The 17,058-nt window shown below is 35.7% G+C and overlaps 1 protein-coding gene across 3 annotated transcripts in view; it reads right to left on the bottom strand.

The window, feature by feature from the left end:
• The window catches only part of TMTC4 (transmembrane O-mannosyltransferase targeting cadherins 4), a 56,506-nt gene that overhangs the window by 10,925 nt on the left and 28,523 nt on the right, over positions 1–17,058 (bottom strand). For all 3 annotated transcript variants that reach the window (XM_042809755.1, XM_042809756.1, XM_042809757.1), the window contains exons 7-16: positions 15,951–16,043; positions 13,208–13,369; positions 12,241–12,443; positions 10,402–10,573; positions 10,186–10,317; positions 1,988–2,067; positions 1,710–1,817; positions 1,429–1,570; positions 616–730; positions 11–123 (exon numbers count right to left, since the gene is read on the bottom strand). In XM_042809755.1, coding sequence (XP_042665689.1) covers positions 11–123; positions 616–730; positions 1,429–1,570; positions 1,710–1,817; positions 1,988–2,067; positions 10,186–10,317; positions 10,402–10,573; positions 12,241–12,443; positions 13,208–13,369; positions 15,951–16,043 — 1,320 coding nt within the window. The remainder of the gene's footprint in view (positions 1–10; positions 124–615; positions 731–1,428; positions 1,571–1,709; positions 1,818–1,987; positions 2,068–10,185; positions 10,318–10,401; positions 10,574–12,240; positions 12,444–13,207; positions 13,370–15,950; positions 16,044–17,058) is intronic.

Here is a 17,058-nt window from a genome sequence, read left to right as displayed (position 1 = left end):
AGTTACCTACCTTATATTTTTGTGATTTCCCCAGTACATTTGCCAGAGAAAACATAAGGGAATGATCATTAGGTATTAACTCCAGGGCCTCTCTTCCAACTGCCTCTGCTTGAGCTAGATTCCCTGGGAGCCCACACAGTGGAAAAAGAGAAAGCATCTTTTAGCACAGCCTTACTAGCTACTTTTCATGCTGTAAGCACACGTATTTTGTGAATAGCCGATTACATGCATTTTTAAAGAAGACCAGGTATCTCAGACACAACAAAAATAAATGCAAAGTCCTATAGAAGGAAATAACAGAAAACCTCCATTTTGTTTTGAACAAATGACACTTTAAAAAGGACAAAAACACAGGTTCCAAACTTCTGAAGTTTGGTCTATAATACACACATGCCTGCACACTGATGGCATTTCAAACAAGGATCAGAAATTCAGTTTATGGGCTGCATTTTAAATTATGCTCTATAACCAGTGAGTTAGATGGTATTCTAATATTTATGAAGAGTAGCTTGATAGCTGCAGAAGAAGTAGAACTCCTTTTGGATAAATACAGATCAAGCTCTGAGTTTTGCAAGACACTGAATTATTCATTAAAATATTCAAATGGGCATATACCTGTGTTATCAAGCAATATAATCATATTGTTCCAAGCCAAACTATGCTCTGGTTTCAGAACTGTAGCATTCCTCCAAGCATTCAATGCATCTATATGGCGATTCAAATCCGCATACTAAAAAGAAAGAAAACTCCAGTAATTTCACCCTGATTTACTTTCCTATTATGGACTAAAGGTACTAAACAGTTATTAGCCCTTCTCATATCATTCTAGTAGAGCTTGCTCTTATAAACAAAAATAAGAAACATAAAAAGAGCACTAGAGTAATATAGAAGACAGACTGGTATATATTAACATCACAGTTCCACGCTGCTCTTTCTCTGATAGCCAGGCTTGCCCTCAATTATGTTTGTACCACTAGGAAGGGGATGAAAACCAGCATGTAGTTTAGAACTCCATACAAGAGAATAAGTAAACATTTAATATAAATATTTCCAGGAATCTAAGCTTTTTTATTTTTTGTGTGGTTCTACTGCCTAACAATCTGTTGAAATACAAAACAAACTGCATCTATGTAAAACAGTCTAATATTGAGAAATTATTAATATTATCTCTTAAAAAAAAAAAAAGAGATCACAATCTACATATTTGTTTAGACATGTCTATAAGGAAAAGTAGCATTACCAAATCTGACACGGAATTATAGGAAAAGCACTGAAAATAGGAAATCACTCTGAAGTACACAACAAATAAACTAGAATAACTATAAGCATTTAAAAATACTGCAGAATTATATGAACATGCAAACCATGCTAATACTGATCATTTATTCAAACCGCTCTAATAGTGATCGTGTATTCAAAAATACTTACCAACCGCCCTAAATTGTAGTAACAATCTGGGTACTTTTTTCTGTGTTTAATTGCTGTCCAGTAGCTTTGCTCTGCCTCTTCAAACCTCCTTAAGCTGTTCTGTACTATTCCCAGATTCATCCATGCAGCAGCAAAATCAGGTCTGCGTAAATTGGAAAAAAAAAAAAAAAAGAAACAAAAAAGAGGGAGTGATGATAATTGAGTGTCTAGAACAGAAGACCCCATTGTATGCCATTTCTGCTTAGCAAGTGAAAAACAGGTTAGCATTGTTCTAAACATACTGTATTTGTACAGCTAAGGACAGCAACTCTTCTGCTTCTTGGAGTTCATTTCTTTCCTTCAGAATATTTCCAAGGTTGTTCATGGCATGTACATATTTAGGGTTCAGCCTAAAATTTAAAATTGAAGAGATTATTATTATGTATGAGACACATTTCCGTATGCAAATTGTTAGCCCTTCATCTCTGCAGAGCATGAAAATGAATACCAAAGCATTTTCTCCTGGTTAAACATTAAAGTAATCTCAGGGTAGCTCAATAAAACAGCAAATTTTTAATACCTTACAGCTTCTCTGTAGTATTTGATTGCAGCACTTTGATTTCCTTTGTCAGCCAGGTTTTTGCCAACGTTGTAGTGTACCTGAAAACACACATGAACATTTTAGCAGATGCTGTAGAGTCACATATTTTATGAATTTGTGCTGCTAAAAATTATTAATAGGTACAAATAAATACAGATCCAAATAGATACAGTCAGTACTTATGTTGATAACTGCTGATTTTCTGTGGTAGGTGGATTCTCCAGGTTGGACAATATATGGAATGAAAGCTGCAAAAAAACCAAAATCTTAGGAATAAATAAATCGGCTTACCTGGTCTAGCTAGTTAAGAAAGATTATTCACTTCCTGATCTTGTAAATAAGCTCATCACACTGTCCATAAGACTCTTGATATGGAGACCTCTTACCCTCCATTTCTATTATTTGTCAGATGAATAATTCTGACTCATTCAAATCCACCACAGTAGAAGATAATCTACAACACTAAGTGTTGATTAAACTTCGCTTTTACCTCACTGTAAGCCAAGAGAAATTTGATATAAACTGAATAACAACCATTTCTCACCACTCAAAAGACCCAACTATTTTTGTTTCACTTTAGCAACGCATTCCACACAGCATTTCTGAAACAAACAAACAAACAAACCTTGACAGCATGTTGGAGGCCCTTCCTGTTATATGCAGTTGAAAATAAGGGAAAGGTCTAGAGTTTTGGTATAACTACAGAGCAAATCCCTATGATTTGGATTTATGATAAGGATTCGATAGGAATTTCAGGATATTCATTTCAAATCCTATTTTAAGTCTACTGCCAGAAAACTACATTACCTGGTCAAGGGAATACTCAAGTTTAGAAATAAAAGTATTGTGAACACTAACTGCTGAAAATAGACTTCTCTGCAACTCGATCAGAATTCATGCTTTAAACTGCCTTACTATTTGAAATCAAAATGTATATGCCACATCTAAAACAAACTTATATAATATCATTATTTCCACACCACAAAAATCTTATTTAAATCTCTTTAAAGAACACTGTGCAGAAATTATATTGATTGAAATACATAATGATAGGTTTGTAATAAATTTAGATAGCTCTGATTCACCCTAAATATTCAGAAAAGGATTTTTGTCTCATGTGTCCAAAGTTTAAATTCTCACTGTGTTTGGCACAACACCTGGGTCCCACTGATCCAGCACACACAGTTACGTTTGAACTCAATTGTTACAGCATTTTGTTGTTGAATACCATTTCTACATGACTGCAACTATACAGTACCATGCCACCAACAAATCAAGTTAAAATCATATTTCATGCTTTCTAAAATAAGTGAAAAAGTAGTTTCATTGGTTTTAAAGATAGTAAAAATGCTGTGAGGCTTACTAAGCATTCACAGAAGCAGCTCCTCAGGCTGTAAGATATAAAACAGCACACAGATTCAGCAACTCATAAAAGCAGTTCTAGCACAGCTTCCAAGGAAAGAAAAAAAAAACATCAATATTCAGACATTTCCTTCATACATTCAGAAAAGATATGACAAGGTCTACTCCTAACAAGCAAAAGGATGGGACGTTTATATCAAGGCACAGACACTTATAAAAGTCAATTCACTGTGATAAAAAAAAATAGCATCGCTTTCAAAGGGTCATTAAAGTAAAATAATACACCCTAAAGATGTTGCCCAGGACTGAGTGTTATTTGCATCTCTTCAAGAAATTTTTCAGCACATTATAACAGCATTCTTAGGGAACTGGATGGCTTTGATTATACATGCAGTGAAGTTTACAGATTCAAAATCTATTCAGAGATATTTAGGTTATTAAACTTTGCTGCACTTCCAGATAAAAGATAACTTTTAGCAAAACAGAAAGAAATAAAGGAAGCCAACTAAGGCTATGCTAACCAGATTCAGTTTCTTTCTCTAAAGTTTTACAAATGCCTTTTTCTTCACGCTGCTCATTTTGAAGACATCATAAGCATTATTGCAAGAAGGAATTTGATTAAAGACGGAAGACAGAGCATATGAGAAAAAAAACAACAACTGTGTATACCACCCACTCAGTCTTAGAAACATATGTTTCAGTTGTCTTGTGTTAGGAGTCAGTCAGCATTGCACTTTCAGACTCTATTTTTGCCTCAGTTTCTTACAGTGTAGAACTCCCTGTAGTCCATTTCTATCTAAAAGAGCAGCAAAAAGCATATTCTTCTCATGTAAATAGGATTATTTAGCTTGCAGAAAGCCAAAAGATATCAATTCTTTCAAGTCAGAACGTCAAACGAAACATTAAGCGCACGTTTTGTGAACTGAATTAGAATGATCTATTACAGTATTAAAACAGATAACAAAGCTATTTAAATAAACTACTGCTTATTAAAACAATCTGTTTTTTTTTTTTCTCTCCATGATTTCTTCTATCCTCAGATAGTGTTTCTGTGTAAAAGGAACAATGTTTCGACAGTTTTCCAGAATATTAAGAGTTCCTTGTTGTACATGTTTCCCAGCTCCCTCCAGGAGAAATTGTAACCTTAGCTCCTCTCTATATGGTGACAAAGAAGAAAGTAAGAGAAGAAAAACTACAGTAAGCAAACCAAAGGAAACCCTCAGACCACCATAAACTTCCAACAACAAAACAGCTTCAAAGTAAATTTGCAGGTGATAAACATGCAATAAAATCTTTATTTTAAGAACAGAATCAGGAATTGTTTCTAAGCATACAGAACCATTGGAAGGGTGCAGGTTATTCTAGTTACACGGTCACATCTCTCACTTCCCTGGGAATTACAGATGTCAAGATCAGCCTTTTGCCCTGCTCACCTCAACCAGGTTTACAAACAACCCGTATGCCCTCTGCTAAGCACAGAGCTGTAGTTCTCTCTGATCTCGCCTACAATTCCTGTCTGTACAACACAGGGACAGACACTTCCCACATACCCACAAGTGGCAGGTCAGTACGATGCTTTAAATTTAATCTCCAGCGACATGGTTCATTGGCTTTAACAGATACCACCCATGCCAACCTGGGAGAGGATTTTCCTTTCCTGATGAAACATTTAAGAACAGACATACCATTTCATTACTAAACGAGCACTAAAGATAGACATTAACTGAAAATGACACATTACATTGTGCCCACTTGCTCCTTTATCAAACTTAAACAGGGAATTACATTACAGTAATAGCTCTAAAATGAACATTTCTCAGAGATGCATAACAACACGGCATTCTCTGCAGCAAGGACCGTTAAAAAAGAGTAATATACTAAAAATGCCCCATGAGAAAAGTGATGTGATTTCAACAGACAGCCATGTTTGAAGTTAACATAAGCGCGGCATCATGGCCTAGCACTGTGCTCTGTGTTTGTCTGCCCTTAATACCTCAATGGGTCTAAGATGTCATTATAAGAAAATAAAAGTACTATGTATTATTGTTAGACACACATGATGCTTGAACTCTTACTTACACTTACTCAAGTGTTTAAATGTGCATACACCTTAAAATGAGATAGAAAAAAAGAAAAAAAGAGCCCATTTTCCCTGTACAAAATCATCATTAATATCAAACCAATTTCTTGTTCCATCCCCGCCCTATTTCCTGCCTCAAACCAGTATAGGAAGAAACTGAAATGCAGTATCATCTAGGAAATACATGTAGTGCTCAGCTGGAGCACTGATTATCGACTATTTTATTCTCTCTTCCTCACTGCTTATAATCACCTTTTCAACAAATACGAACATTTGCTGAAAAGGATGGAAGCAGCTCACAGATGTCAAAATTTGTACAGAAACACACAGATGCTTCTGTTCAATGCTAGCTTTTCTTCCATCAAACACTCTTCTCTTTCCTCTGCTACAGAAATTATGTTTTCTAAATAAAACAATGCTTTCTTTCTTTTTTTTTTTTATCTCTTTGTTTGTGCAGCTAGTATCTTCTAAGGGTTCTTCTGCATTACTATACTCATATACAAAGCACATATATTCATATACTCATATCATGACATCTAAGACGTCATCCATGCAACAAAACACCAGTTAACCTCTAAAAAAAAAAATAACTGACAGCATTTAAGGTATCCTTTTCAAAAGATAAACTCCTTTTAATATCCCACATAGAATTCTCAATATCTAAAGGAAGTTCTCTCTAGATCTGCTTCATAAAACCTTAAAAGGCCATCAATCGTGTCCTGATGCAAAGAAGTTTTACAAGGCTTTTTAAAAAAATAGAGAAAATAGCCTTAAGAAAAATCTGTTGTTCATTTTCAGTATGAGAATAGATTGTCTTTGACAAACTTGTCCCCGTGATAAAAACAGTTTGCATGAAGCATCAGGAACAAAGCTACAGAATTACAGAATTGTAGAGGCTGGAAGGGACCTCTGGAGATCACCGAGTCCAACCCCTCCTCCTAAAGCAGGCCCCCTACAGCAGGCTGCACAGGTTGGTGTCCAGGCAGGTCTTGAACATCTCCAGAGGAGACTCCTCAACTTCCCTGGGCAGCCTGTTCCAGTGCTCTGTCACCTCACTGTGAAGAAGTTCCTTTGTATATTGGTACAGAACTTCCCATGCTCACCACCCTTAGTATCTCAAGGCAGACTAGTTAGCAGCGCATTCTGTTCAGAATGCCATAACTCCCTTGCTAAGTATTACAGAAATGTTGCTACTTAAGTGAATTAAAAAACAACAACAACAACCCAACAAGTTTATTAAATTACACGCTGCAAAGGGAAAAAAAAACAAACCTAGTACTAAATAGAATGTACAGACTATGTACAGACCCTTAACAATTTACAATCATTTAAATTATTTCAAAATCTACGGAAAAAAAAAAAAGGTCAGTCACTGTGGCTGCTATTTTCCATATATTTCATTACATTATTGCACCTTTATTTATATAATCAATTAAAAGCAGTCATCAAAAACAGGCACTGTCTGTGAATTCTTAAATTGTCATGGCTTTCCTAAAAAACAAGAAAAAGCAACTTGGCATTTTGAACAGTAACTTATTGCAGAAAACACCAGTGAGATGAGCATCTTCAGGACAGGAATATTCTTTAAAATTGAAAGAGAACAGCGTATAACAACATCAGAGAGTGAGAAGCAATACAGTGATGTCTAGAGATAGTGAATGGCACTAGGACAAGGGCAAAATCTCACAACCTTATGTATACACAACTGAGGTAGTTCTGAGACCTTTCAGTGGAGAGAAATACACAGAACAAGGTGCAGTCCTTCTGCCCTGCATCAGTCAAGTAGCTCAAGATGATGACAAACCACGTGATAAAAGGGACAGTTTCTCCTCTCCAGATATAAAGGAAACCTGACTTGCTCAGATGTAGATGTGTAAACCTAAGGGGATGAATACCAAGCCAGTAATCTGATATGCTCAAACTGCAGTTGGGGTTTTATCATAGCCTGTAATCAGATATTCTAGTTCTTCAACAAAGCACTTATGGATTAGCTTGCAACACACTGGCATCAATGAAAAGACTCAATTAAATCCATTGAGTCTTTCCTAAGCCACTCGCACTGAATTATTTGAAATTGATGAACTACCTGTAACATGTCACCATCAGAAAAGAGTTTATGTAACTGTTTACAAAATTTGCTTTAGTAGAGACAAGACTGGCCTGGTTCTAACTCACACTAGTCCATTCCATCACTGAGCTCAAGGAATTCAACGAATCTATACTGTATGAAAAAATGTGGTGATATTAAATATATATACCTGCACCTCCTGCTTGTCTAGGCAAAATACTGCCATATGTATATACTGCTTCAGTCTATGAATCTTTCAACCCAACTTAAACACAGGACCAAGCAAGAGTGACTTACTCCTGGACATAGCTCTAACATTCTTTTTTCTCTTTCTCACAAATGAATAAATGCACATGCGTACATACCTTTAAAATAGATAACATATACTTTTCTGTGTTGTGAACTTTAAAAAATAAATCAAAAATCTTTGCATCCTCATTATGGTACCTGATTACTTCCAATACATATCAAAATTACTGGGCCATGTTTATCATTAATTTCACCTTCTTGAGCCAGATACGTCCATCACTCAAGGGGTAGATTTGCTACTATGGCAGAGAATTTGATTTATTGCAGTTTCCATATCTCTGTCTAAGAGAGATGTTTAAGGAATGTGAATGTGAAACTAAAGAAGGCAATACTGTAACTACTTGTTACTTAGAATTATGTTAAATTTACCTTGCACTGCTCGCTGACACTTTGGAATGAGAAGAGCTGTACTAAAAAAGCTGCAGGTCTCATTGGTATTTGGGAGACACCTGGAGATTTTGGAACCCTGCTACAAAATGGAATTAAAGCATGACCACTTAACATAAATCAAAGATGTTCTGAGAAAAATAGAAATGTTATCATCTGCATTCCATCTTTTGGTCTGACTCATTCTGCCACTGAAATAAAGGGGCCAATGAAGAGTGCTGTGGAACTAGTTTTAAAGGAAGTCTGCAATTTCTTGACAACAACAGAAGACTAAAATAGAACCTAGTTCCAATTTTTACATTTATCTTCGCTAAAATTGACTAGATGTAGCTAATCCATTATGAAAATAAAAGAGACTGGCTCTTACAAATGGGTTCTCTATTGTTCTTGGCTAGTCAAGTTCCCTAATACTGCAACTTCAAAGTCTCTCATTAAAGAAGTCTGGAATGTAAGTCTATAAAAACCTTCCTGTTCACATCCTCATGCTTGCTATTTGTGCAAGCTGTCACTAGTATCAATACAGCCCAGGCATGTCTACATAGCCTAGTGTTGACAAACACAAGCTCGTTTTCCCTGTACACTCATTGGCTTTGAACCAGCTGCATTAGTTCAGTAGCTTGCACACAGCTTATCGGCTCAAGCACAGCACTGTGCAAACACAGCTACACAGCTTCCCAGCCAGACATGGCTGCTGTCCAAGGACCTTGGAGCAGAGGCAAAGAGTGTAGATCTGTCTAAAGCACTCGTACCATAGCAGATGGATAGAACTACACACAAAAAAAGCAGACTGCATTTGCTCCATTTACAGTATGTACTTGTCATTCAGCAGACAAGATATACTGAAGTCATAATAGAAGAGAGGATGGTTACTTACCACTGCCACTGTAAAATACAATAGCTCTTTTCCTATGTATCGAAATCCAAAATTGTTTTAAGACATAACTATGTTGTAAATATTGACCATCAAGGCTTTTTAGACATCACCTCGGCACGTTTCTATTCCAGTAGATGCTAAATTTGTCATTCTCTTCACAAAGTTCAGCATTCACAGGTATCTGTTTAAATTCTGTACCTTGATCTGTATTTTCTATATTCAACTTTATACTACAGAAATCTAATTTTGCAAAACATCCGTGTGTTGTTATTAACAAGCTGTGGATTCCATTCCCAGGCTTACTGAAGATAGTCTGTTCTAAAATTCAGACAACATCAAGGCTATGTGGTATAGTCCAATAGATCCCAGCCTCAGCTATTTAAGAACTGCTGCAGAGCTCACCTCTGCAGGCAGGCTAGATTCAGTCTACTATGCCAAACACTGACGTTCATTCAGTGCAATGAAACATCAATCCCACCCCTGCCTTTTTCTCTCACTAAGTCCTGAAAGGAATATTGCAGTTTTCCTTAATGTCTGCGTCTGAAGTCTAGCTCATTCAGCCACTGTAAAAGAGAAGAAGCAGGAGCAAAGATTTTATTCTGTCTTGCAGACACACAGATAACATTTCTTTCTGCCTTAGCTGTGTTGGTTATATATACCACTGGAAGGATTCTAAAAATCACAGTATAGAAATTATTTAGATGAGAACACTGCAACCTAAACTCTCTCAGATATTTTGCTGTAATAATCTGCAATTGTATAATCAATTCTTTTAAGAGATTTTTTTGACACATGATTTGACTAAATGCCCTTTCCTGGAGTACAGTCCCCCCTCTTTTCTCCCTCCCCATCCCCATTCCCCAAGTTCTGAATTACAACTGAAGATAATACTAAACTATAATTTTTGCTGTCTGCTATTTCAATTGAGTTAATACCATCATTTAAGGTGTCTGATAACGTCATACTCCTGGCCCAGTGAAAATTGTGAGGTCTACTATACCCACAACACACTGACTACACATAAGACTGCCTTCATTTCAAAATTCAAAGCATTTTTTAAAAACACAAAGAAAGAAAAAAGGTTAAAACTGACTTACTTTTGCATTGAGAGGGCATACAGACAGTGCACTCCTAAAAAGCTGTTCTTCTGACCTCCACTGACTGCTGCGGAGTGCACAGCGCATAATGTTCATCAGTAAGATTCCAAGAACTGCCACAGCAAGAATTTTCTTAACGAAAGAGAGACAAGTTAAGAATCAAATCACTCAATTGAAGCACTTCATCATCAGCTTTGCTGACTGTTTTGATGGTACCTTTTTCTTGGCTTGCTTACTCAAGAGACTAAATCCATATGTAAACAGAATGCAATAGCCAATACTGGGGAGGTAGATGACTCTCTCTGCAACAACAAATCCTACACGGAAGAACAGGTTGCTTGCAGGAAGAAAAGGGATAATAAGAAATCCAAGTCCCAGTGTAAGAATTCTGCAAACAAGAAACAAGATTATCAGATTAGCCATAAAGCTTATTAAAAATTTTTCATTTAACATACAACATTTATTTTAAAAAAACTAGGAAAAAAGTGCAAATGGAGCAGGGCATTCAAAAGCAGCATTTGGGAACCACATTAAAAAGTCAGATTAGGCTTCAGTAAGATTTTGACACTTCACTCTATCATGCACTTTTAAAACCTTAGCTATAATTACCAGAAAAGCAAACTTCATGCTTCAAAACTGCAAAATAATCCCATTAAGTATTAATTATGTAATATCTATTTAAAATATACAGGTAAGAGAGCTAATGATGAAAGCTACCTGTCTGGTTTTGGAACTAATAAGACCATAAAAAAGGGAAAAATATACAGGTCACTTAAAGAAATAACTTAGATACGTTTCCAACTGAGAGCACTGTTTGTTTTTTTTTTTCCTCCCCCTAACAACAAGATTAATAGAATAGAATTGTGTTTAACCACATACAGTCTACATCTACACCCCTTCCACAGTCAGTGGAGAGAGGCATTTCATCTTCCTTCCTTTAGGTATCTGTATCAGGAATGAGCAACCCTCAGCAGGTAACTAAGGAAGACAGAGAACTTAGACAACTGAGGAAACTGAGACAAGGTACCTTACAGAAAGGATCCTTATGAAGGATTAATGAACACATCTGTGTCAGGCCATGGGCATGGTTGTTGTGTACTCAAATTTATTGCAACTAAATCTCTATACTGTAATGTATACAACAAACCTACAGTAAGGAACTCGTTAGTTTTCTTTTCTCCCCTCTCAGTGTCCATGGCCTGCACTACTTGGTTTTTACTTTTTACTAAAAAATGGTTCAGCAATATTGGCTTCATTTTTTTTTCCCTAGAGAATACGATGACACTTATAACAAGATTCAACTCCTCTCCAAAATGATTTCAGTTGTACAAATTACAAATCAGTACAGAAATAAAGAAAAGGAAGGTTAGTCTTTGAAGAGACAAGCAAAGAAATGAAGTTACAGAATACCTCAGAAAGAAAATGGAAACATTCAGTACTTTGAAAAAAAAGGATGATCTCATTGCGACTGAGCTGCTAAAAAATGTGAAGGAGCTGAGAATTAATTATACATAAAATCCAAGGAAACAGAAAAGCTAACAAAAATTAAGCTGAAATCCTCAAATGAGACAGCATAGTTAACAATATAAATATATTTTTAGTTTCTTTTGGTAAAGTACAAATCATTTCTTCAGTAGAAACAGTGGGTCAGTATTTTATTTATTAATTGTGTGACTAGCATTTGTACCTCCTGTCAAGGCACATCTTTTCATTATTAAGAGAGGGGATTAAAAGAGATGATGACTTAGAAAAAGTGATGTCAACAACACACTGCTCTGTTCTGAACACAGATTACTTCTTACCACCTACAGTGCCATTTCAGGAGAAGAATAAAGCAGCCATCCATATTTCCCCCTCCAAGTGTTTCCCACTAGTCAGTGTACAGTGATGGGCCCAAATTGGGATAAAATTGTAATGACAGCTATAAATATTTATTTGAACTGCATTTGCTAGACACTGGTTCCACTGAATTGTTAAAACTATCAGTACTGGATTTAACAAAATAATACTGTACTCAAGTTGTCCAGCCATTTAAAATTCATCACTGTCTCTTACCTTCTCTTATAGCTGTCTTCTGAGCACAGAGCTTGGCATATCAGGCCAATTAGGCAGAACCAAAGTGCTGCTAGTGCAATTATCCTCCAGTCACTGACGGATTTAATGAGGGGTATGCAACCCATTGACCAATCAAAGCACAGCCACCAGGGACACAACAGCAACCATGCATTCAGCGAATAGTAGTAATTATAGTTTATAGCCTGTCAGTCAAAAAGAAAACAAACATTTATTTGATACTAAACTTAAGTGTGAGGGGAAGAAACTTCAGTTATTTTCTACCATTTTTGTTATTGCAAAACACTGCTTATAAAACAGGCCTTAAATCCTTAAATTCTGTTAGGTTGCATCTAGCTGTAGACCACATATGTTACAGGTGTGAAATTAACTTTTTTTTTTTTTAAATACAGCTGTGAGGCTCTCCTCAGAGAAGAGAAACAGAGTTCTCTACTGTACAATCAACATCCACTTGCAGAAAGAATTTCTCACATCAGAAGAAAATGTCAAAAAACAACATCCTCATCTCCAAAACCCAGACTTAATAAAGTTAGAAGCATACAGCCAAAACATACTCCAAATGCACCAGACCAGAACTTGATGCTATTTTCTTCAATTGTAAAGGAACAGATGAAGAGTCAAATACAGTATGTGGAAAAATAACGAAATGCAGCAAAAGCTATCTGCTGGCAAGCATGAAAAAAGTAGTGAATAAATGGAAACATTCAGTGTGTGCAGCACGTACTAAATTGAACGCAAAGATTATTCAAGGTGTAGGTTTTAAAAAAAAAAAAAAAAACAATGGCAGAAAATCACAAAGCACAAGGGAAGTGATTCATTACACATCTCACAACATAAAGATTGCCCACTTTGTTTCTTTAAAACACAAAATAAAATTTAATTAGCTGACCAAGACAAAAGTTCTAAGCATGTCAGAAAAAAAATAATAAAAATCAGCATCATAACTTACTCTCACAAACAAACTATCTGCAAATGAAGCTGGATTGTCTACTTCAGTAAAAGCTGGTGGCCCTGTGCCCATAATCCTCCAGCGGATATAAAGTATACCAGCCCCTCCAGACATCAGAAGAGTTATTCTGAAAAGCAGCCCCTTTCTTAGCAGACCAGCACTCTACAGAAAAGAAAGAAAGAAAAAGCATTTAAAAACAAATACTTTCTTCTTCTCCTTATTATACTCACATCCTTTTGGCCACCCATTTCAGAGAAGTTATTAATTGACATTTGTCTTACTTTCGCAGTTACAAGTCAAACTTCACTATAGTGTCTCTCTAACTCCTGTGTTACAGCGTTGTAGGACTCTCTTAAAGCTTCCTAAAACCTGATGGTTGAAATTAATCTAAGCAGCCTCAATAAGTCCTAAGAGAAGCAGACTGAAGGCAAGAGTTTCTCCGAAATTAGGGGTCATCTGAACCACTTCCTTCTCTGTTGAACATATCTAAAGATGAAAACATTGATAAACAGTAGATTTTTACACAAAGGTGTTGACTGGATCCTGAGAAATGTGGTCACATGTTCTGAAGTATGAGCTTTCCTTTATCCGTATCTTCCTCCTTTAGCCTGATATGCTTTAAATACTGTATTCCCTTTAAAAACTAGTTATACATGATCTGTTCTCTATGTCCTCCATAAGAGCTAGCATGCTGCTTATTACCATCTATGATTGAAATACACTGATTAGCAAGCATCACCATAATTACTTATGAATCAATACTAGCTTTTTCTGAAAACTATGAAAAAAAAAAGTCTTATTGAGCAAAAGATCTAGCAGTGTCCTGGCTGAAGGTATTTATTCTCTAAAATGATGGAAAAGTGAAGTTTCAAAGAGATACTCAGATGAGTTTTAAATATTTGTAGCTGACAGTGGAATCATCATAAAATATTTAGTTAAATGCATACAGAAATAAGCTTGTAATGGTGAATTTATATAAGCTAGCCTTTGTGCTCAGATGACTATTTCCAATTTGCACGTCAGTAACAGAAGTCATTACAATGAGGATTCAAGCAAATCATTGCTAAATACTTTTTTTTTTTTTTTGGAAAAAAATTGTGTTGTGAAGGAAAACTGCATTGTGACAATTTATATGTCTAATTACAAAGTAATTACACTAAAAGTGTCATCCCAGGCTTAATTTCATTTAATGGCACACGCACCTTCCAAAAGGCCACACTTCACAAACCACAAAATCTCTTAGTAAGCAGGATTTTAGAAGTAGGAGAAGTGTTACCACATGTCTTATTGCCTTTGATTTAGAGCTTACTGAAATCTGGCAAACTGAAAGTAGTCTCCCAAATCAAGAGGGCAAAAAAAAAGTGTGCAATTAAAAATTTATGACCTGCCTTTCAACAAGACAAAACAAATGAAATTTAAATACACTTAAATGAAAAGACCTTGACACATTTTTTTTTTTTTTTTTTTTTTTTAAGTTGCAGGAGCTAAAATTAACTACTTCTATGTAAAGATGATAGAGAAAAGACACATTCTATGTTTTCCTCACCCAGACAGCTTGAAGATCACAAAACAGAAATATATTGCTTGGAGCTGTTCAGGCTTAACGAGTAATTCTCCAAAAAAAGTTTGACCCTGACACATTTCCATCACTTTAATTTTGAGCTGGATCTACTTTAGTTCCGTACAACTCTAGACTCCTTCCTTTTCTTATGCTGGTTGACATTATTGTCATTATACAACTCGATTCCTCAGTATCCTTGCTTGCTGACATATTCTTGTACCTTTTATCCATTCCTTGCCCAAATCTATTGTTTCAGTTCTGAAAATTCCGCTTTCACCAATTTCCCTACAAAGATTCTTAAGAACATTGCCACACTTCATGAAACAATTTAACAGTCCCATAGGACTTGTGCTGCTTAGAAATACGAGCAAGAGTTCTCTACAGTGGAACTACCAATCAATGTAAATTCCAATGAGCATACATTCCCTTTGCCTTGCTGAAGCTTGCATGGGAGAGGCAAATGATTCAGCTGTTTAACAGTAGTGATGTTCTAGTAGTCTGTTGATCTATTTGGCTGCTATCAATTGCTAACCTCACTAACCATGACTGTTTGTGTGATTTGCTTATGATTATGATCTCTCAACAAATAATCGGTGTTAAATTCCATTTGATCCTATACTAGTTAAAGCAGTATCAATAGAAGTAGATATTTATCCTTAGTATCTATCAGAGCTTGAATAGTTCTACTTTCAAATCTCCAATCCACTATAAATTGTCTCCTGGTTGGTAATTCGTATGCTAAAGAAAAGAGTACAATATTTTAGTAGAGTTGGGAAATGGGACATAATAATATTTTTTCATTATTTTTCTAATGTCTATTTAAGCACCTCATGAATCTGAATAAATAGCTCTACCTATGCAGACTAAGTTGTGTTTAATAACCACTTCAGGAGTTCTATTGCTTCTGTAGAACTTGTAGCATCAGGCAGCTCGTCCACAACAGTCTTAAGATACTGACGTGAGAACCTGTAGAAAGCTTTTTGTCTTCAATGCATTTCTAATGTAATATCATTATTACTCACATTGCTGCAAAGATTTAACTGCACAATTGACTTACTTAGCTGGCTGAAAATCCCTAATTTTTCTTTAATTCTCAGCAACAACAAAACTGACAGAAGTTCTCTCTGTTTCTTTTGGTACATGATTGATCAGCAAGAATGAACAAAACCTCTAAGGACTCACCTCCATTAACTTGTCCTTACGTAGTAATTTTTGAATGAACTCCAAAATATTTAACTTGTTAATCACCAGTGCATCAAACACTGCATTCAAACCCTAAACAACCAAAAAAAAAAAAAAAAAAAAGTTAAAAAAAAGATAAATAAAAAGTAAGATGAGGTAGCTACCCAAAAAACAATTAAAAAAAAATACATCTTATATTCCACTTCTACATTTTACATCTTATTCCTGATTCCAAACAAGTGAATAACAGATATGTTGCTAATAAGATGGCAGAATGAGAAATTAAGAAAATGAGCTCAGATGAGTGGAACATCACACTATTGTAATAGATAGGCTTTTGCTATATCCAATAATGTTGCAGAGACACCATGTACCAGCAAACTATGCCCCATATGGTTACAACAGTTTCAAACTATTTATCTGTTCTCAGACTGCTTTCCCAAACGTTCTGCAGTGTAAACACAACAGTCGAAAGGCATGGCTTATATTAAGGTGAAGTTTCTTTAAGTCTTTTACACACACACACACACACACACACACACATTTTTGAGCAGCATGGTATCTTTTGACTACCAGCTTTCAAAAATATTATTTTTTAAAGATAAATTGATTGTCACAACAACCAAAGGCTCAGAGATTTTATCAGGCTTGCTTTTTTTGCAATTACATCAACACATGCACTGGAAATTGCTGAAAAAAAAAATGAGAAGTTCTATATCAGCCACTACACATAAAGCTGAAGTATAAGTACTGCTCTTCAGGACTGTACTTTTTTGTTTCCTTGGGTGGAATGTGCATAAAACAGATCCAGAGGTAATTCTTTTGAGGTCAATGAGGTAATTCTGTTGAGGTCAATGTTAAAGTACAACTTCAATGTCCAAGCAATCACCAACCATGACAATTCATGAATACTTAGTCTACATCCTATTACCTTTGGAAATTACGTCAATAAACTAAATGGAAAAAAGTAGTCAGTAAAAACAGTATCAGGCAAGGAAGGAGTTAGAACAAAGAGGAACCACCATAGGGAAAAGCGAGGAGATAGGTTGGAGTGTGGCATGGTTTCACATAGAGAGGTCAGCTGGCAATTACAAGGCTTTTGTATCAA

This window comes from Centrocercus urophasianus, unplaced genomic scaffold (genome assembly GCF_019232065.1).
Source record: "Centrocercus urophasianus isolate 14NV4802_14NV808 unplaced genomic scaffold, USGS_Curo_1.0 seq_12, whole genome shotgun sequence".
NCBI classification, from domain to species: domain Eukaryota; kingdom Metazoa; phylum Chordata; class Aves; order Galliformes; family Phasianidae; genus Centrocercus; species Centrocercus urophasianus.
The sequence above is the reverse complement of the archived record's forward strand: the minus strand, read 5'-3'. Positions and strand labels throughout refer to the sequence as shown.